This window comes from Chroicocephalus ridibundus, chromosome 29, assembly GCF_963924245.1.
Source record: "Chroicocephalus ridibundus chromosome 29, bChrRid1.1, whole genome shotgun sequence".
Classification (NCBI taxonomy): Eukaryota; Metazoa; Chordata; class Aves; order Charadriiformes; family Laridae; genus Chroicocephalus; species Chroicocephalus ridibundus.
The window spans coordinates 524,715-545,757 of NC_086312.1; the positions used below are offsets into that span (position 1 = coordinate 524,715).

At 54.9% G+C, this 21,043-nt stretch overlaps 2 protein-coding genes across 3 annotated transcripts; one reads left to right on the forward strand and one right to left on the reverse strand.

Annotated features, from left to right (window-relative positions):
* Positions 1-84: 84 nt before the first annotated feature.
* On the forward strand, positions 85-2,419 carry MVB12A (multivesicular body subunit 12A). Its single transcript, XM_063318936.1, has 9 exons — positions 85-237; positions 313-408; positions 669-765; positions 891-1,017; positions 1,138-1,272; positions 1,465-1,547; positions 1,887-1,951; positions 2,045-2,095; positions 2,190-2,419. The coding sequence occupies exons 1-9, from the start codon at positions 160-162 to the stop codon at positions 2,250-2,252; spliced, it is 795 nt and encodes a 264-aa protein (XP_063175006.1). The 5' UTR covers positions 85-159; the 3' UTR covers positions 2,253-2,419.
* Positions 2,420-2,553: 134 nt separating this feature from the next.
* ATP13A1 (ATPase 13A1) lies at positions 2,554-21,025 on the reverse strand. Of its 2 annotated transcripts, XM_063318908.1 has the most exons (26): positions 20,638-21,025; positions 19,363-19,452; positions 18,875-19,065; positions 18,451-18,523; positions 17,965-18,120; positions 17,749-17,818; positions 16,686-16,792; positions 15,922-16,051; positions 15,621-15,676; positions 14,885-15,011; positions 14,489-14,626; positions 13,852-13,972; positions 13,043-13,200; positions 12,081-12,256; positions 10,940-11,050; positions 10,283-10,408; positions 9,844-9,952; positions 9,124-9,323; positions 8,249-8,345; positions 6,836-7,017; positions 6,428-6,542; positions 5,923-6,119; positions 5,314-5,456; positions 4,657-4,768; positions 4,276-4,419; positions 2,554-3,116 (listed from the first exon to the last, which is right to left on the reverse strand). In XM_063318908.1, exons 1-26 carry the CDS (start codon positions 20,974-20,976, stop codon positions 3,006-3,008), a joined length of 3,579 nt encoding a protein of 1,192 aa, XP_063174978.1. In that variant the 5' UTR covers positions 20,977-21,025; the 3' UTR covers positions 2,554-3,005. The 2 variants fall into 2 exon arrangements, with proteins under 2 accessions (XP_063174978.1, XP_063174979.1); XM_063318909.1 differs by lacking the exon at positions 10,940-11,050.
* Between the last annotated feature and the right edge of the window lie 18 nt (positions 21,026-21,043).

Sequence of the window (21,043 nt, forward strand, 5' to 3'; positions counted from 1 at the left end):
CGGGGGGGAGGCGGGTCTGTCGCCGCTTATTGGCTGCCGCACACGCCGCTCAGAACGCGCCAGCCAATGGCCACAGCTGTAGCCCGCACGGGCCCAATGGTTGCCCAGCAGCGGGGAGGGGGGCGGAGCTCCGCCCCTCCCGGGAAGTAAGCGGCGGCCATGGCGGCGGCGGAGACTCCGCTCACCGGCGTAGCCTGGGCCGCCGCGCCCGAGGCGCTCCCCGCTGGCTGGACGGCGGTAGGGGAGGGACGGGGCTTGGGGGAGGCACCGCCGCCCGGTCCGGCCGGGGGCTGACGCTCCCTGTGCCCGCAGATCACCGTTACCGTGGAGGGCGCGGCGGCCAACCTGGGCAAGGGCTTCGGGCACAAGAGCGGCGGGTACCTCTGCGTGAGCACCGGCGGAGGCCAGGTCCGGGGTTGGGGGGCAAGAACCGGGACCGGTAGGGCTGGGGCTGCCAGTCCTGAGGCGGGGACACCGGGACCGGGGGTGCCAGCCCCGGGGACACACACACACACACACCGCCGGACTTGGGGTACCAGTTCCGGAGCCAGACACTGGAGACGGGTGTCAGCCCCGGGAGGGGGGACACCGGGGATGGGGATGCCAGCCCCGGGTGGGGACACCGGAGGTTCTATGCCCGGTCCGGTACCGAGCTCCGTCCCGTCCAGGCGGCTGCGGGGCCGGTGGTGACCGACGTTGTGGTGCTGAGCGACCGGAGCCCGCAGCCCCCGGGCTACACCCGCGCCCCCGAGTTCCCGGAGCCTCGTAAGTACCGGGCCGACACCCCCCCCCCCCCCCAACACACACAGACCCCCCCCCGGGGAACGGGGGGCAGCGGGGCCACCCCCCGGTCCTGTCCCGGCTCCTTCCCCCCCCAAACACCCCGGCAGGAACCGGCATCTCCCGGAAAAAACGGCTCTACGTGAAGCTGTCGCCGGTGGACGCCGCCGAGACGGCCGTGGTGGACGTGCAGCTGAGCGCCAAGAGCAAAGCGCTCCCCCAGTACATGAAAATCGGGTAGGGGGGGCCCTGCCCGCACCCCGTCCGTCCCCCCCCGCCAACGCTCCCACCCTTCGGGGCAAAAACCTCAGGTTTTGGAGTTTGTTTGTTTGTTTGTTTGTTTTTTTTTCCTCCCAGGGAAATGGGTAATTTTGCCATTTGGTGTAAAAAAGGGCCGGTTTTGAAACGCAGCCCCCCACCCGTCCCCAAGCCCCGCAGCATCAGCGCCGGCCTGAGGCACCTCTCGCTCCAGGCCTCGGACTCCGATCAAAAGTACGTCAACGCTAATTTAGGCTAATTATTCTCTTACCCCACCCAACCCAGGCCGGGACTGGGAATAAATCCTGCGGATTGCTGGTACCACCTCGCCGTTTCCATTCCCTTGGTGGTGGGGGGGGGGCGCGGTAGCGGCTGTATCTCCCGGCTATTAATTACTCTCCTATTAATTACTCTCCTCGGCTACAGGTCGCCCCCGGCTCGCTGCAGCATCAAACGCGCGGCTCAGCACGAAGCCCTTTACGACGCCTCCAACGTCTACGGCCTCTCGGGTAACGCCTTTCCTCCCGGGGAAATCTCCGCCGGGGAAGCTGCGTTTCAAACCAGCGTTTTCGTAGTTAAGGGGTATTTTAAAATTAAAATACAGGCCGGGTGTCGGCTCACGCACGCTTGTTGCCTTTCAAGAGCGGAACTGAGCTCAAGTTTTTATCTTAAAACTTCCTGAAAATTGTTCCTTGCTGGAATCGGGCCGTCTCTGACGCCTCGCTCAAACTCTTCCCGGGGGGGCTAAGGTGGCCCCTTCCCCAAATCACTAATTGGAGGGGGGGGGGGGGGAGGGTGTTTCGGAGCGGCTCCTTTGATCCTGAAGCGTCTCCCGTTTCCCTTCCCAGCGATGGACGGGGTCCCCTTCACGCTGCACCCCAAGTTCGAGAGCAAGCTCAGTTCCGGCAGCAACGTGAGTCTTCCTTTAAGCTGTTTGTTTTGTTTTTTTTTCTTCAGTCCTACCTCAAAACTAGTCTTAATATCTTTTTTTTTTTTTTTTTTTTAGGCTATTCTTGCAGACCTCAACGTTAAATCGCTCGCCGATATCGAGAGAGAGGTAAAGGGGCTGCTTTGGTCGTGCGCCTCGGGTCGTGTTCTGAATTTCTCGACTACCAGCGTCTCGTCCTGAGCGATTCATTTTTCCTTTGCAGTACAATTACGCTTTCGTAGTGGAACGAACGGCGGCCGCCAGGCTCCCACCCGGCGTTTGTTAGCACCGGGGTCCGCCTCCAGGCCGCCAAACGCCCCCTCGGGCCTCGCTCCTCTCTCTCTCGCGGGATGAAATTTCGGGGGACGTGAAGAAACGCCAACGCTACCCCCTCAGGGGAATCGCTTCGGGAGGAAAAAAAAAATAAATAAAGGTCTTTCTTTGCTCTTCTCACCTGCCAAAAAAATATTTCTGTACCCCTTTGGAAAGACAAACTTCGGGCTCAGCACGACGTAGAGAAGGTGGTGGCAGTGGCTGATCTCCGTCAACGCTACAACTCTTTATTCCGGACGTTACCGAGGGCGGTTGTAGCGTTTGTGTCACGTAAAAACTCCTACAACCCTCGACGTCGCCTCCGCTTTGTCGCCGTTTTACCTCGTCGTCTCCTAAAACCACCACGAAGCTTCCAGCCCCACAAAGGAAGTTCCAAACGCCTTTCAAAATACAGCGATTCTCAGTTTAGTTACCAAATTCTGTAAACGTTTCCTTAAACCTTTAGGGCAGTACAAAACTCCCGAAAGTTGGTGATTGATAACGTCCCGGCAACATTAAAAAGTCAGGTTTCGATTCGCAAGAGGTGATTTCCACATGATTTGGAAGAAAGTTTCCCCCCCGCCCCCACCCCGGCCCGCGTCTCGACAGGCTCAGAGTTATTTGTCAGAAGAATTTAGGATGATTCTCACGATGGCGAAAGGCGGCCCCGGGCGCCGGCGGTGGCGGAGCGCTGCCGGGGGGGACGGCGAGGACCTCGGAAGCCCTTTCAAGAAGGCACTTTAAGTTTTGCGCTCCCCAGCAGAAACTGAAGGATTCGGTCCACTAACAAGGCGAGGAAGAAATCAGCCAGCAACACTTGGGTGATCACCATCTTGAACTGGGAAAAGAAAGACAAGCCCTTCAGTCCCTCACCTCGGTTTCTCGGGCTTCTGCCTGGCGCGGCGCGACGTGACGTAAAAAAAAAAATGGCTAAATGGTAAAAACGTCACAGCACGCTGTAAAAATCCATAGAATCGCAGGATGGTTTGGGTTGGAAGGGCGCTCTCAAGGCCATCTAGCCATGGGCAGGGACATCTTCAACTAGAGCCTCGTCCAACCGGGCCTCGAGTGTTCCCAGGGATGGGACAGGCAGTTCCTCTGGGCAACCTGGGCCGGGATCCCACCACCCTCAGCGTGAAGAATTTTATCCAGAATCATGGACCGCTTTGGGTGGGAAGGGACCTTTGAGATCCCCCAGTTCCACCCCCTGCCCCGGGCAGGGCCACCTCCCACCAGCCCAGGTTGGCCAAAGCCCCGGCCAACCTGGCCTTGAACCCCTCCAGGGATGGGGCAGCCACAGCTTCTCTGGGCAACCTGGGCCAGGGGCTCACCCCCCTCACAGCCAAGAATTTCTTCCCAATTTCTAACCTAAATCTCCCCTTTTTCAGCTTAAAACCGTCCCCCCTCATCCCACGGCTCCCCTCCCTGATCCAGAGTCCCTTCCCGGCTTTCCCGGAGCCCCTTTAGGGACTGGAAGGGGCTCCAAGGTCTCCCCGGAGCCTTCTCTTCTCCGGGCTGAACCCCCCAGCTCAGCCCGGCCCCACAGCAGAGGGGCTCCAGCCCTCCCAGCATCTCCGGGGCCTCCTCCAGCCCCGCAGCGCCGCAAGGGGGGGGTCTCCCCAGAGCGGAGCAGAGGGGCAGAATCCCCCCCCTCGCCCTGCTGGGGATGGCAGCCCAGGTTGCCGGTGGCTTTCCGGACTACCAGCGCACGTTGCCGGCTCCCATTGAGCTTTTCCCCCCACCGACACCCCCAAGTCCTTCTCCTCAGGGCTGTTCTCCAGCCCTCCACCCCCCCAGGCTGCAGCGACACCCCAACGCTTCAGGAGAATTGCTCCCACGTCCTCTCACTTAAAGCTCTTTAGGCCGGTAGTGCTCCTGTGAGGAGTTCTCTGCCTGACATTCTCCTGAAATCCTTACGATTCCTCTAGAGCTCCTGTTCTCTCACTGGGAAACCGCACGTAAAATTCAGCAGGGGCGGAGAAACGCCGCCGGCTCACCTCGGTAGGGATTTCTACCAAGCCAAACTGTTCGTTGAATTCGGGCGAAGAGCCCGTGAGAAGGCCCACGATGGCAAGTCCCGAAAGGACGATGCTCCACAGCAAAGGTTTGTTCTCGCGTAGACTCTCCATAAAAGGATGGCCCTGAAACACAGCGGGGAGAAAGCGTGAGCAGGGGCGAGGCCGTTAAGTCGGAGAAAATTCCACTGGGGACACTCGGCTCCTTCCGATTTGGTGCAAAAAGAGGGAGATTTCCCCCCCCGCCCCCCGCAGAGCACTGACAAAAGGGAGCTGGCGATCCGAGAACAGCATCGCTTTGCGTTGTCGCGCCTCAATTCATTACAAAATCGCGTCTCCGGTGCGGCCGGAGCCGTGACTTGCCTTGTAGTTGATAGCGAAGGTGGCCATCTGCATCGCCATCGACATGATGTAGACGGTGCTGTTCACGAGGCTGGGCTCAAACTCCTTGTACAGATCCACAAACTCCTCCTGCCTGAAGGGAAACAAAGCTGGGGATCAGCGGACCGGGCTCGGAATCACCAGGAATATTTATCTTCCCTTGCGCAGCCCCCCCCCGACCCCAGTTAATTTAAGTTCCGTTGGGCAAAACCCGTTTGTTCCCAAATACGTGCGCGGGTGCGAGCGCGGCTGCAGCTGCTGGTTTTTCCACAACATGAAATTCAAGTGGGAAAAAAAAAAAAAATACGTTTTGGGGTTTTTTTTTGTGTTTTTCTTCGTAAGTTTTCCAGAAATCCACCTCATCGGTGTCATTTCTACTTCCCTTGCCCGTGGGGACAGCAGGCATCGGAACTGCCACGGATCACCCACCGTATTCCCACCCGTTGCGTCGCGTCCTCGCCACGCCGAGCCGCACGCGCTCCACGTGCAGCTCGAAAACGCTTTTTCTGGCCCGTGGCTAAACACGTCAAACTCCCGAAGCTCGCTAAAGCGTTCCCAGAAAGGGCAACCGCAGGAAAAAATAAAATAAAAAAAAAATAATAAAATAAAAATCGGGGTGTCGGAGGAAGAGAGACTCACTTGGACTCGCTGCGGGCCTGGGCTCCGCGGTAGAGGTAAACCAGGCTGAGGAAATGCACGAGGAACTGCAGCAGCACCGTCAGCACCGTGTAGAGGTTGAAGATGTTTGGCAGCGGGCGCTCCTTGGAAAGCGTCTTCAAAGGCTGGGAGAGAAAAGCAAAGCGGGGGGTCAGACTCGCCTGGTTTCTGACCACCTCGAGGCAGTTTTCCAGCAGAATCCCACTGAAGTTTGTTTTGTGCTTCTCAGGAAAATCCTGCAAGGATTCCACCTTCGGGCGAAGGCGAGAGCCGCAGCTGAACCGGCGCAGGCACCAGGCTCCGTGCAACCATTTACCGGCGTTTTTATCTTCCCACCCGCTCGTCCTCTAACCTGAACAAAGCCTCCCCCGCCATCGCAAGAAGTTCCCTTTGGCAAGCGCCGGCCCCAGGAGCCTCCCAAATCCAGGGGAATGAAAAAGAATTATAAAAAAAAATCACCTTCTTCAGCACTGTGGACTGTTAACTTTTTAAAATAAATGTTTTTTTTTGGTTTGTTTTGGGAGAGAGATGCTCTGTCGGTAATCCCGATACGGCTGACATCGGCCGGCCGCCGTCCCCCCCCCGCCTTACCTTCGACCTGGAGATGAAGAGGAAGCAGCCGGCCAAGAGCAGACCCTGCAGCGTGGCCTGAAAATCGCTGAACTTCACCCCTTCCAGGTAGAGGACGCTCTGGCTGTAAGCGAGGATCAGGGCGTTCAGGGCAAGGATCTTGAACATTTGGAGGGTTGTCACTAGCGTGCAACGGCCTTGCTTGATCACGTGGCAGACTGAGGAGCAAGAGGAAGCAGCGTTTGGAAACAAAACGGCTTGGGGGGCTTCGTCCCTCAGTCTTCTCCTTTTCCGAAGCGGTGCGGAGGGAAGGTAACCCCTCACCTCCCCATCCAAGAAACACACACACACACACCCCCGGGGGTTGCTCAGCACAAAAAGCTGACAAAGCCAGAGGTTTGGGGGCGTTTCTCACCACCCCACGCCCTCTGTCTTGGCTTCTTTCAGATCTAGGCTCGTTCCCCCCGGGGGGAACGAGGCCGCGGGGAGACGCGGGCGAGCGGTTCAGCTCCCGGCAGGCACTTACTGCACTGAATGGAGGAGAGCTTGGAGGTAAAGGGGGCCGCGATGCTGGCATCCCCCAGCTTCACCACTGGTACACGCTCCTCTTCCAAATCCTTCAGGACCTGACTGATCCGCTCCTGCGGGCGAATAAAAGAAAGATGGACCAAAGATGATCTCGTACTGTCCTCTCCCACGTCCCCCCCCCGGCCAAGGTGAGGCCGAGAAGCCTTCCCGCGTGCAGCAGCAGCTCCGTGGCCGGCTGGGAAAGCAGCTCCTCCCCTGCCCGAATCCGTCCTGTTATTTCAGGGTGAGAAGCAGAAAAGCTGGTCTTTTCCCAGTGCCTCCCGCCATTCCCTGAATTAGCGGTAAAGCAGGGGAGGAACAAAGAGCAAGGATAAATTAATGGGCTTTTAAACGTCTGGTTACCGACCCTCTGGATGGCCAGCTGCTCCTCTCTCTGGGACAGGACCCTGTGCTTGGCGCCGCGGGACGTGGGCTTCACGGCCCCGCTCCCCACCGACGGCGGGGCAGGTCTCCCGTCGCTGGGTCCCTCTCGGGTTCTCTTCTTCCGCTCCGGCAGCCTCTCGGGAGCGTTTGCCAGCAGCGCCACTCCTGTAGGAGCGTAAAAGCAGGGGAAAAAAGGGCTGTAATCCCTTCGCCGGCAGAGCGTTTCCACACAGCAGGAAGCCCAGCTGCTATTTACACCTGGAGTTGGGCGGGTTACGCAGGGATTTCAGAGACGTTACACTTGCTGAAGTAAAGATTAGGGAAAAATAAAGAGGGACAGACTCTTTCTCCCAGTTAATTCCTGCTGGTGCGCAGGCCGCGGGTATTCCACCAGCGCAGAGATCCTTCTTCTTTTTGTTAGTTTATGCCACCAAACGATGTTGGTCAGATCGATCCTGGACCTGGACAGGCTGGATCCATGGGCCAAGGCCAACTGTAGGAGGTTTAATAAGGCCAAGTGCCGGGTCCTGCCTTTCGGTCACAACAACCCCAAGCAACGCTACGGGCTTGGGGCAGAGCGGCTGGAAAGCTGCCCGGCAGAAAAGGACCTGGGGGGGCTGGTGGACGGCCAGCTTGACACGAGCCAGCAGCGTGCCCAGGTGGCCAAGAAGGCCAACAGCATCCTGGCTTGTATCAGGAACAGCGTGGCCAGCAGGAGCAGGGAAGGGATGGTGCCTCTGTACTGGGCGCTGGCGAGGCCTCACCTCGAGTGTTGTGTTCAGTTCTGGGCCCCTCTGTACAAGAGGGACATTGAGGTGCTGGAGCGTGTCCGGAGGAGAGCGACCAGGCTGGGGAGGGGTCTGGAGACCAGGGCATGTGAGGAGAGGCTGAGGGAGCTGGGCATGTTTAGCTTGGAGAAGAGGAGGCTGAGGGGAGACCTCGTTGCCCTCTACAACTCCCTGAAAGGAGGGTGGAGAGAGGTGGGTGTTGGCCTCTTCTCCCAGGGGAATAACGACAGGACCAGAGGAAATGGTCTGAAGCTGCGGCAGGGGAGGTTTAGGTTAGATATCAGGAAGAATTCCTTTCCTGAAAGAGCGGTCAGGCACTGGAACGGCCTGCCCAGGGAGGGGGTTGAGAACCCATCCCTCGAGGTGTTTAAGAAACGTCTAGATGGGGCACTTCAGGGCATGCTCTAGTGGCAGAGATTGTCGGTTGGTTTTTATTTCGCGTGTGTATGGTTGGACTCGATGATCTCAAAGGGCCTTTCCAACCATGAAGATTCTATGATTCTATGATCCCAGCCCTGAAAACGCCAGAGAAACAGCGCTGGGTTTGCGTTTAGGAACGCTAGCCGAACTCAGCCAGGGGCACGCGTGAGTCCTGCCTGCGGACTCACCCACATCTGCGTGTTTCAGAGCTCCGACGTCATTAGTGCCATCCCCACACATCAGCGTGACGTAGCCCAGGCTCTTCAAAGTAGTGATTACAAACTCCTGCAAAAAACAAAACAAAACCCAAAAAACCCCATGGAGTGAGCGCTGGCAGCCCGCGCGCTCCGATACGCTGCTCTCTGGGCTTGGTCAAGTGCTTCTGTTCTGCAGGAACTCGCTGGCCTCACCCCCAGATTCCCAAAAGCTTCACCTTCTGGCTCCGTTTGAGGAGCGCAGAGCTAGAACGGGCCAAGGGGCTCAGGACTCGTTAGGATAACACCATGGCTCGGCTTCCTGCCGGCTTGGCTATCGGGAGAGGTTACACTGCTTTGCAGAAAACCGCTTTAACGTGAAGCACGTGCCAGCAGCTACGCGGCTCCAGATGAAAACCCTGCCAAAATGATGCTGAGGGGACGGACATATCTCTCTGCTGAAGAAAAGCCGAGGGATTTGGGGCTTTTTGTCTGGAAAAAAGACGGCTGAGGGGGGATCTTAAAGGGTGGGTGTCAGGAGGATGGGGCCAGGCTCTTCTCAGTGGTGCCCGGGGACAGGACAAGGGGTAACGGGCACAAACGTGAGCATGGGAAGTTCCACCTAAACAGGAAGAGGAACTTCTTGACTCTGCGGGTGGCAGAGCCCTGGCACAGGCTGCCCAGAGAGGTGGGGGAGTCTCCGTCTGTGGAGCCATCCCAAACCCGCCCGGACGCGTTCCTGTGCCGCCTGCTCTGGGTGACCCTGCTCTGGAGGGGGTTGGAGGAGATGATCTCCAGAGGGCCCTTCCAACCCTACGGTTCTACGATTCTATGAAAACCGGGTTTTACCAGCAGCTGAAACCTCTCACCTTCTGCTTCGGCACCACTCTGGCGAACACCTGGATGTGCGGTATGAGTTTCAGCAGCTGCTGTCTGTTCACAGACTGCAGGTGAGAGAGACCTTCCCCGGTGACGCACAGGTCGTATCGCTGCGTCAGCTCTCGCAAAGAGGCCGGCAAGAGTGGGAGCACGACAGCGCCGTCGATGGACTGCCACTGCCAGCTGGAGCCTGGAAAGAGATGCGAGAGCTTGACGTGAGCGTGCCTGTGAGGCGCCCGGCTGTGAGAAACGCTCCCAGCCGCCCCGCAGACGCTGCCCCTGGCGTTTGCAGCCCCTCGGCACTACGGACACGAGACCCTTCACTTTTCAGGACAGCGACGTGCCCACCTCCCTCTAGGTACAGCCTTTATGTGGACCCTGCAGTCAGTGACACGGCTCTCGGCTTCCCTGGGTGGGCTCAGAACCTGCCCAGCCTTCAAGCTGCCGTTATTTTTATTATTTTGGTGCTCAGACAGCTCGGTTTAGGAGCTGCAGAGAACGGATGGAGCTTGCAGAGTAACTCCAAGGCAGAGAAGAGAGGGGCAAAGGACAGAGGGTTATCTGGGATGCCGGAAAGCGAGTCGTTTCCCTTATCAGCACCCAGCAGCAGCGCTAATAGCACGTGGCTGACTTTGACACAAGGCCCCAGGAGGGTTGTGGCCGTTGTCCTCCAAAAGGCAGAGCCATTTCTCTTGCAGGGGACGGGTCACCTTTGTTCGCGGGAGGCTGCAGAATGAGGGTGTGCTCCCTCTGGAGGAAGTGGAGCTCCCGGGCTACGTGGCAGGCGGTGAGAGGATTGTCTCCCGTTATCATCACTACCTGAGGGGAAAGCCAAAGGGGTCAAAAATCAGTTCCGGGTGGATAAGCGGCACTTCCCAGCGAGTTTTCTTTACGCTGAAAAGCCTTCTGCCAAGCTTGGATGCTGGGGACGTTCCCCTAAGGAGATGCAACTCTGCGCAGCACCCTGCCGAAAGGTTTACTCTCTGGGCCAGGGCAAATCCCACCCCAAAATAACATTATATCCACAAGGTCTCTTTGCCTTCACCATGAGGAAGCCTTTGCCCTCGCTTCACAAAGGCCTCCGGTGCTGGAATTCCACATGCCAAACACCGCAGCTACCAGTAAGGCCAGGATGCTGCCGAGGCTTACGTGGTGCGACGCGTTTTGGATCTCCCTGATGACGGATTTGGAATCGGCTTTGAGAGGACAGGAAACCACAATGAATCCAACAAATCTAAGATCACACTCCAAAGTTTCACGCTTCATCTCTCTCACCTGCCAAAGCAAATCGGCAAAGAGTGTTACCTGCTGCTCTGTCGCAGCAATCCCGTTTTCCAAAGGGTGATTCCTGGCAATCAAAGCATCACTAGAAACGGAACCGGTGCTCTGAGACGCGGGGGGCACCCCTGCACCATGCCCAGCTCCTCTAGAAGGAAGGCTTTTTTGGCACAAAGCTCCGGAGATGGCCCTGAAAACACTTACGCGTCCCCATCCCCACCTAAAGCCAGGCTCGCAGCTAAAAAGTTCAACGCTAAGCCTCTTCGATTGCTACAAGGGAAGAGCAGACCCCGCTTTACGAAGGGAGAAACCAAAAGAATTGATCAACGACGCACAGGAATTCAAAGCTGGGAGCACAACGCAGAGGCTGCGATTTTTCCGGAAGATTCAGATCGTAAAAACAACGCGCTTAACAGCAGCTTTGGGCGACCGCATCCCGAAAAGAGTCCCAAGCCCTCTTCCCTGCTCGCACCGCCTCCGTTTCCTTTAACGGGAGCTCGATTTCAAGGCTTAAGCAGCCAGATGTACCTGCTGGTGAGTGAGGTGGCCCAGTTCTTTGTAGCCAAGGGCCAGCACTCTTGCCCCCTCGTGTGAAATTTCCGTGTGGACAGCGTGATAGTTGCTTGGGCACTGAGACAACTAGAGAAGGCGTGGGGAAAAACATGGGGTTAATGCAGTTCCAAACACAGTTCAGCAGCACATTCCAGCATTTCACGGTAAATATGCGAACAGGGGGAAAGAGACACCTTTAGGAGGGTCCCTCACCATCAGGGGCAAACCAGGAGATTCCCCGGATCCAGCCCTCTGCCGTCAGCAAAAGCCAGAGGGCCGGGAGCGCGTACGGTGAGACATTCGGACCTCACTGGGATTAGCCTGAAACTCCCCAGTTTGTTTTCAGGCAGGGGTTCGCTGTGCAGGATGAAATCCCTACGTCATGTGGGTTGACGGCGTGGCAGCGTGTCCCGGTGTGAGCGACACAGGACTAATTTTCCCTTCTAAGGCTTGGGAAAACTGCGCTTTTAGAAGACTCCGGTGCCTGAACTGGTGGCAATATTTAGTTTATAGCCAGCTCTGGGGTGTGGGGTTCAAGATCTCAGTGTTTGAGCTCCCCAGGTGCGGGGATGAGGAGGAGCGAGACCCAGGCACTCGACCCAAGCTGCCAACAGGATTATTTTATACCGTGAACATCACTTTATATGGAGATTAGAAAGTTTGCTGAGGAGTTGCCTCTCTCTTTCCCTTGATGGCTGCCATCCTGAGAACTCCTCGCCCCGGTGCCGGAGCCCTGAGCCCTTCCCTTCCTCCCGAAGCCGCAGCGCTGGCAGTGTCCCACATTTGCCATCCCCTGCCGGGAGCGCCCGGCTTCCTCCTGATAGAATGGGCTGAGTATAATTGGTATCGGGATCAAAATAAGTTCTTTAGAGTTATTAGGTATCTAGTCTTATTCTATTAAATCTGTTTACATTTCAACCCTTGGGTTTCCTTGTTTTTCCCCCCCCACCGATTCCCATTCCCGGCGTGGGAGAGGTCATCAGGTGGTAGAATAAACGTCTAAACCACAATGAATTTGTTGCGGGTTCCTCGAAGCAGAACGCAGGGACAAGCAGAGGCAGAAGGGGACGAGCCCAGGTGCTAGAGAAGGCCCTTCCTCTCCTAGAGATGCGCTCACCATTTTGTGCAGCGTCTCTGGGGCCCCTTTCACAGCTGCAATGTAACAGAGATCAGTCGAGCCGATCTTCTCGTACGACGCCAAGACAGACATTCTTTTCAGGGCACTGGCAAAATGAAAGCGCTGGTGAATTTTCAGTCCCTGAGTTTTAATACTTCTGGAGAAAACTTTCTCATCTGGAAACAAACAGATCAGGAAATCCTGAAAGGTTTCTCGGTATCAAAAGCAACATTCCCAAAGGAACCCGTAGGTCACCGAGATCATATAAATTTCCTCTCCTTAGATAAAAGCATACAGAGGTGGGAATTCTCCCTCGTGCCAAGAATTAAGGGACAAAACCAATCAGAAAACCTACGTGCATTGATATGAATACAGCAGGTTGAAGGTGTATTTCCAGCAGATATTATTATCGCAGGTAAAAACCCAGAAGCAAAAAAACCACAAGAGCGGGATACGTATATAATATTTCTGGAAGATTTCTACGTCAGTTACCTGCGCACGCGAAAGCCAAGAAAACAGAGCAGGAAGGCTCCAGAGAGACGTCCCGCAGCCCACGCTGAAACCCACACCCGTCACGTTCTCACCGCTGCGACCTGCGCTGTCACGCCCTGGTCTTACTGGGTCGGCAAAATTGGAATTAAAGACGCCAACCCGAGCATGTGGCCAGTTGCAGAACGCGGCGTCTGCAGTCCCGAGAACAAACTTCTGCTATTTGTTGTCCTTCAGACATGCAGTGCAAGGATTTCCACCGCCCCAAATCAGTTTCTGGGATCATAACCAGCCGGAATTCACTCCTTGCTGGCATGAGGCATAGGAAATCTCCACAGACTAGCTAACTTCTCGCTCAGAACTGACAAAAACAGCGTTATCATCATCATCCCCCCAAAAAAACCCACCCCAAAGCATACGTAAACGGAGCTCATGTAACAATCAGGGAGGAGCGAGAATCCCAAAGGATTTACCTTTGGTCAGGGTCCAGTCCACAGCCATCAACATCGCCTTCTCCAAGGGATCTCCCACCAGCGTCCCGTCATCCAACTGCACAAGGGAGTGGCAAGTAGCAATGGCTCGGTGGGTTTCTACAGGGATGTCAGATACCGGCGTCACCTCCTTCCCGTCCCTGCAGCATAAAAAAAAAAAAAAGAGAGACTGCCCACGTTAACAGACCCCATTCATGTTATCTCAGACAAATGCTGGATTTTTTCCCAGCAAAAGAAAAAAAAAACAAAACCAAAACACCATTCCTACTCTAACACAGTAAACAGCGGAGCTTCTCAGGGGGAGATCAAAGCCATAGGAAATCTGGCGCCGGCTCAACGGCAAACGGTGCCAAAGCCCATCGTTTTCGCCAGTCTTCCGAAGCAAACTTGATTCAAACAGAACACTCGGAGCAGAGGCTTGAACGAACGCATTTAAGTAACCGTAGAATCAAAGGACTCTTGATGTCTCTCTGCCGCAGAATCTGGCCTTCAGGCACAGTTCATTACGGCAGCGGAATGAGAAAACAGGATGCTGCTGCATGGAAGAGCAGCGAAGATCTTGGTTCCATAAAAACCCTGTGTAAGAAGTCCCTCCCAAGACAATTAAATTCACAAATCCTGAGCCCACAGTCGTTGCCAGAGACCAACAACCCCCCTCTCCTTCCGCTCCAATCCCTAAACCCCCGATTATCTTCTCTTCTCCACTGGGCTGGGATTTCACTTGGGCCTGAGGAGTTCCCGCCGTGCCCAAAGCCCAGCAAACCACGTAACGAAAATCCCCCAGGACCTACCTGAGCCCAGCTACTCCTCTCACGACGAGGTGGTCGCTGGTTAATGTGCCCGTTTTATCGAAACAGCAAACTTGCACTTTGCCTGCGAAGGGGATGCGGAAGGGCTCCGTACAGTACACATCTGGAAGAGAGGAGAGGAAATTCTGTGAGAGACGAGCTACAGCAAAGCCAGGAGAGGATGCTCGGCGGCTTTTACCACAAGACAGGAGCCATCAACGGGGTTCTCAGCTGGAGTTACCGAACCCTCAACTCCCCATTTGGAATTTTTGTGGCGTTTGAAACCGGAACAGACACCGAGGGATGCGGTCCAACAGTCCCTGACCTCCCTATTATTCCATATATAGGAACCTGCTCGATGCAGAACTGCAGGACTGTCGAGCAAGCCGACTTTTGTATGAAGACATTCCCTCCTACACTTGATTTAGGACCCACTTCAAAGCACACAACTCCTAAATTCTTCGGGATTTAAACCCCCTCCCACACACCAGCTCCAAACCCCGTACTCTCACTGAGCAGAAACCGAGGAGACTACAGGAATTTCACACTCGTTTCCTCGCTGACACACCACCCCCCCCGCCGGTTCCAGGCACAAGAAAACAGTCCCATTTTTGTTTCTGTGTTTAGGCTCGGTACTTACAGAGCTTGGCCAAGGCGATGAGGGAGGTGTTGACGGCCAGAGAGAGCTCGATGGGAAGCTCAGGTGGAACAACCGACGTCAGTATTAAAGTACACTCCAGGAAGAGCTTGTACCGGTTCCTGCTAGGATCCTTGGTGCCTAGGGAATGAGACGGGAGAGACGGATACCTCCTCGTCCTCGGACTGCGTGCCCCACAGAGCTAAGGTGAGTACCACAAAGAAGCTCACCTACCTAGGAAGGGCTGCGGGAGGGCAAGAAAAGCATCCAGAATGCAGTGTGGGCCCCTACACTGAACCACTGGCGCAGCCCAACCCAGCTATTGTAACTCTCAGAAATTACGTCAACTTTGGTACAAGTCCTGGGTAGAGACCTGGAAGAGGCAAGAAGAAATCTCACCTTCGATCCAGACGTATGCTGCAGCAGCAATGGCAAAGACCAGCAGGAACAGGATGAAAATGAAGGTCTCTAAGTTATTGGCTGTCACTCTCTTCACCCCAAAGAGGATTGTACGTAGCAATTTCCCCTGAGAAGAACAGCCTTCAGTGCAAGAAGCCACCTCTGCAGCATGCAGCAGTTTGTTAAAAATAGCTATGAAACCCAATTTTAAAGTTACACTCGGGTGTTTCGGTGCCAGAGCCTGAAAATTACTTCTGCGATCTAGGCAGCAGCCCAGAGTCACCCATAATTAATCTGTTAAAAAAAAAAAAAACAAAACCCAACCCCAAACTCGTCGCCACATCATTAAGCCGATGATTTCTTTGAAGCAGTCTCCAATTTTCAATTGAAAAAGCTCACTTTCACATCCCTAGTCTCTACAAACACACTTAATTGCCTTTTTCCAACAATCATCATTACAGAAACAGGGACAACCAGGAGCCGAAGCGTGTACATCATGGGGGCAGTCACAACAGGAACCCTGACTCCCGACTCCCGGGCTTCCGCATCAACCGGCGGACTATTTATTTGACACGCAGGGAAAAGACCGACCTTAATTCATTCCTCTTCCAAACCCAAGTAATTCTGAGGCCCCGATTTGTATTTTCCCACTGCTGTGTTTCGTAAGGATTTCCTTACAGCGAAGCGGCTGAACGGCACGACCGGCGTCACCGACAAAGACAGGTTGAAATCTCACCTGAGATGTGTTGAAGCCGGTCCTCAGAGCATACGCCACGCAGCCATTATCGACAGCTGGAGCAGGAATGAAGACAGCAAGCTTAGCATCCACCTTTTATAGGCTTATCACAGAGAGAATACACTTGAAGCTACGCCCTCCTCTCACTTACAAAGAGGAAGAAATAATCCAAGTAAACTCTTAGCAACCAGGCCAGAGAGACCGACTCAACGACATCCTCCAAAAATTGCAGCAAAGCCACTTAAAATAGATCTACGGTACAAGACGTGCCTTCTCGGAGGGAATTTGTGCAGGTACGTACGTTTCAGTCCTGTGCTGGCTTTCTGGGGCGGGATGTGCTGCACCACTTTTGTTCCCCCAAATATGATGTGTAGGCGGGAGTCCGTCTGCATGTCCAAGATGTGCTCTGGACTGAGATCCTCCACAGGCTCCTGCGGGACAACGCGCAGCTCTCAGATTCACAGCTATCAACATGGAAACTTCCAGCGCTCCTTCCTGTTCTTATCCCTCAAGACGCTCTCACTTCGGCCAAAGGTGGCCCGAGCTGAACCTAGACCCTCACGTGCCATTCAGCTCCCGATCGCTCTGGGTTTAGAGCCTGGCATCTGGGGAAATTCTGGTTTCGGGAGACTAGTTCACCCTTGGCACACTGAACTCAGCAACGGAGGCTCTGCAAGCATTACTTTATCATTTTTAAGCCACCCACTGGCACAAAAAGGAGGAATATTAAGGGTTTTGAAGTGCTTTACACTTGTTCCTCCTCCCACCTCTACCCAGCCAAAGGAATCTGGACTGGGGAATGCGTAGGAGGGCGATGGCATGCCCACACGACGGAGTTCAGACCCAAAGGCCGGAGACACAGCCAGACAAAACAGCCACTTCTGTTTCTCATTTACCAGAGACCATCCATCACTGGTAGCGAGCAGGTAACAAACAGACCAGGTTGCTCGGGCCAGCATTCACACAAAGAAACTAAGTGGCACTCGCCGATGCTGCAGCGGCTTGAATATTTGTACTTTTCCAGGTTGCAAGAAAGGGACAGGACAGAGGACGTCTCACACAGACCTTCATCTGCGGCACGGACTCTCCCGTCAGCATAGCTTCATCTACAATACACCTGCCACGTAACAGCAGCACGTCACACGGCACTAGGTTTTCGTGAGGAGATCGGCCTGCAATTCAAAAATTAAAACTGAGAAGGAGCTCAAAGGCAGAAGCAACTATCATTTGGCGATTCGTCCGGCAGGGCACAGCTCTCCTTCAGTTTAGCGGAGATACAGGAGATTCCTAAAGCTTCCGATCTCTCACGGCTGCCACGTCTACCACAGCACGTACCCACTCAGCATGGCTGAGAACCAAAAGGGTCTGAAGGTTATCAAGTCTCTTTTGACACCAGGAAAGTTTAAAATGAAGTCACTTAGTTCTTATTGCTGCTCAGGCTTCAAAGACCGACACCACAGCCTGGGGTAACACAACATTAACAAGGAAAAGAGCGTTAAGGGAGATCTGCCCTTCCCCTTTTCGTTCCAGGAAGATATTGTCAGGCGGAAGGGAACTCTTCACCTTCACAACCCTAAGCTGAAGAATCTGAGGCTGATTTATCTAGGTATTTACCCTTCTTGGGGAGAGCTAGCCAGTCCAAGAGATCACAGAATGGTTAGAATTGGAAGGGACCTTAAAGACCCTCCAGTGCCACCCCCTGCCCTGGGCAGGGCCACCTCCCACCAGCCCAGGTTGCTCCAAGCCCCGGCCAACCTGGCCTTGAACCCCTCCAGGGATGGGGCAGCCACAGCTTCTCTGGGCAACCGGGGCCAGGGGCTCACCCCCCTCACAGCCAAGAATTTCTTCCCCAGATCTCATCTAAATCTCCGCTCTTCCAGTTTCAAACCGTCCCCTCCCTGATCCAGAGTCCCTCCCCAGCTTTCCTGGAGCCCCCTTTAAGAGCCAGCCCAAGGATTAAGCTCTCAGAGCCTTGAATTGTGACACCTACGAATCAAAAGTCCTCGAAAGCACCTGATCAAGACCATTAGATTTTTATGCCTAATCCAATTCACTGCATAATTTAACGCGCTGGAAGGAATCTGATTGGAAACAAGCTTTTGCTTACAACCACGATGCAAGTCCTTACCAATGGAAACGATATCCCCTGGAATAATCTCATCACTGGAAATGGGGCGCCACTTGCGGTTTCTGTAAACCTGCGTGATAAAAAGCAAAAAGCACTTTGAGAAGCCCTGCACGCGCCAGAAGGATCAGAGGAGAAAAGGCGGAAAAAGGAATATCAGATCAGTAAGAGACAGCTACAGCAAAAACTTCATCCACAATCCTCTCTGGGTCCAATTACCTGGATCATGTAGGGCTTGTTGCCCATTTTCCGAATCTCCGACATGTTCCTCATTTGCTGCTGGACCAGAGAAGCTTCAAACGCAACCAACATGGAGAGGGTGAAAACACTGTAATACCAGTATTCATCCAAGCACCACAAACCCACGCAGAACACCTGGGGGGAGAACAGGGCACAGAAGTTATTCTAACCTCCCTCAGAAAAGAAAAGCCTTCCATTTCTAGGATTTTTTTTTTTTAAAGCTAACTTGGTACACGTTTCATTGTAGGAAGCCAGAAAACCAGAAAAATCACAGTAAGTCATTAGGGAGAAACAGGGTCGTTCCCAGAAGTAAAATCAATACTACAGTGCAAGAACAGCATCTGTGCCCGATTTTAGAAAGCTGCCAGCAGATTTATGGCTCTCAGGCCAGGACTGTAAGGAATTCTCGCGGGTTTTTTTTAGCGGGGAGAAGTATTTACAGCTCTTTTTGTTTGCTCATTTTACCTGAAAGATGAAGAATGGAGCTGTAGCTCTTTCTTTAAAGAGTTCCAAGAACTCCGGCACCACCATCTCAGCCCTGGGAAAGAATTGAATCCTTATTAACCTAAAAGTTCCAGATTCTCAGCAAAAGCCCAACCCAAAAGGCACCTGCAGCCCCTGGTGTCACACCAGGCTGTACTCCTGAATGTCCACAATCTCTCTATTTTCCATCACTTAGTTTCAGTTAATTTATTATACGCAATTAATTTCCATCTATAGCCCAACCTGGAGAAAACCCCTCTGTCCGATACCGCTCTCTGTCCTTAAAGGAATCTGAAGCAAGTGCTGGGAGCAACTGAAATTTAAAAACCGGGGCTACAACTGTGGTCCAACACCTTTGTTCCTGACACAACTTCGGCAAAGAGAGATCTGCACCTGGAAAACTCACTTGTTTGTACCGTATTTCTTCTCAGCTGCTCGGATATCTTTGTCCTCCTGATAACCTCGGGCATTCTGGTAGTAACAAAGGGGATGTTCCACAGGGAAAGCTACAGGAAGAAACTGTTTCTTGCCGTCTGTCTCATACGAGTATTTGATTTTCTGAAATTCAAAGGAAAGGGCTTCCTGCCCGTCCTCGCCCTGCAGAGAGGGAGAAAAAACCAACCAGTTGAATACACCCCAAAGATTTCGCTCCACACATCATCTGGCCTGAAGAAGGAAAGAAGCCCCAACGACCCTACATCTATAATTCTGCTTGTGGTACACACACCGGGAAACACTGTGCAATCTCCAACATCCCCGTTTTCCATTGACTGCAGCTGATTTTTCCCTAATTACTTAAGTTAAAAGCCAATAAATGGCAGGCTGATGGCACGACGTAGCAGTTCCCTGGCACACGACAAACGTCGGCTCTGCAGCTGACAGCCGTGTCCTTACCTGGTCTCTGTGGAGTGGCACCAGTTCTACTGAGCCGTTATTTGGGGTTGGCACAACTTTAGCCAATGTGGCTTTCTTAGGACAAGGTTCCTGAAACACAAACAAGACACGCTTCGTAAAGCGGATCACAGACCCCGAATTTCAACGAGTCAGGAGGAATTCTTGCTGGGTCACATTAAGTCACACAGAGAAAAGAGCTCTTTGCAGCCCGGTGCTTTTCCAAAGCCATTGTTAGAACCAAAAACATTTCGATGACAACAATCCATCCCCAAAATCGTACCCTACCACCAAAAGAAGTATATTCTGTACTTCACTTGCAGTTAATGCAGGTATAGCCGTCAGTAAGACACGGGTACAATAGCGATGGCAAAAATGGCAACCAGCTGGTCCATTGTCAAAAGACAGAACAATCAACACTAGCAAAGGCAGTGAGACGCCTCCCTGAGCTCTCAACTCATCCCAGGCTGCCTGCGTGCAGACAAATTGCTGGGCTCCCCGACGCTGCTCTGGGGCCTGCCGAACACAGGCACTTCTCAGACAATCACAGGATGGTTTGAGTTAGGAAGGGGCTTAAAGACCCACCAGTGTCACCCCTGCCATGGGCAGGGCCACCTCCCACCAGCCCAGGTTGCTCCAAGCCCCGTCCAATCTGGCCTTGAACCCCTCCAGGGATGGGGCAGCCACAGCTTCTCTGGGCAACCTGGGCCAGGGGCTCACCACCCTCACAGCCAAGAATTTCTTCCCCAGATCTCATCTAAATCTCCCCTCTTCCAGTTTAAGACCATCCCCCCTCATCCAATGGCTCCCCTCCCTGATCCAGAGTCCTTCCCCAGCTTTCCCGGAGCCCCTTTAGGGACTGGAAGGGGCTCCAAGGTCTCCCCGGAGCCTTCTCTTCTCCACGCTGAACCCCCCCAACTCTCTCAGCCCACCCCACGGCAGAGGGGCTCCAGCCCTCTCCTTCCCCCCCGCCAGCACGCAGCCACGCTGCCCAAGCCCAGCTAAAGGGAGAAGTATTTCCGTGCAAAGCGGATCCTCACGCCCCTCACCCTCACCGCGCTCGCCGGGGCTCTTACATGGCCGATGCGGCTCTGCCACGTCGCAAGAAACTTCGGCTCCCCCCAGCAGGAGACCGAACGCCCCCGCGCCCTCAGCTACCCCCGCACGACAGGAGAGCCCGCGGGGGGCGGCAAGAACCTCCCCGCGCTGCCGGCGGGCAGCCCCGGAGGATTCTCTAGCGCGACCCAGCCCCGCCGCACCGGCAGCCCCGGGACTCACCCGGACGCAGGTGAGGGCGCAGTGAGCGTGCACCGACCACAGCCCCGAGAGCGCCGTCAGCAGATGGACCACACCGATGGCGGCGAGCGTCAGCAACGCGGCCTCGGGGGGCGCGGGACCCGGGCCCGGCCTCGGGCCTTCCTCCTCCGACACCGCCGCCGCCTCCGCCTCCCCCCATGCCGCCCACACGCGGGGTCCCCACAGCCACAACCAGGCCGGGTAGAGCCCCGCCACGAAGGGCAACACAGTGCCGTGGAGGAGCCGCGGCCGCCGGCGGTAAAGCGTTACCGACGAGACCAGCTCGTCCACGGGACCCGGTTCCGGGCCGCCCGCCGCCATCTTGCGAGAGACCGCAACGACCCACTTCCGGTTCCCGGCGAGGGGGGGCGCCCAGCGCCTGCGTAGT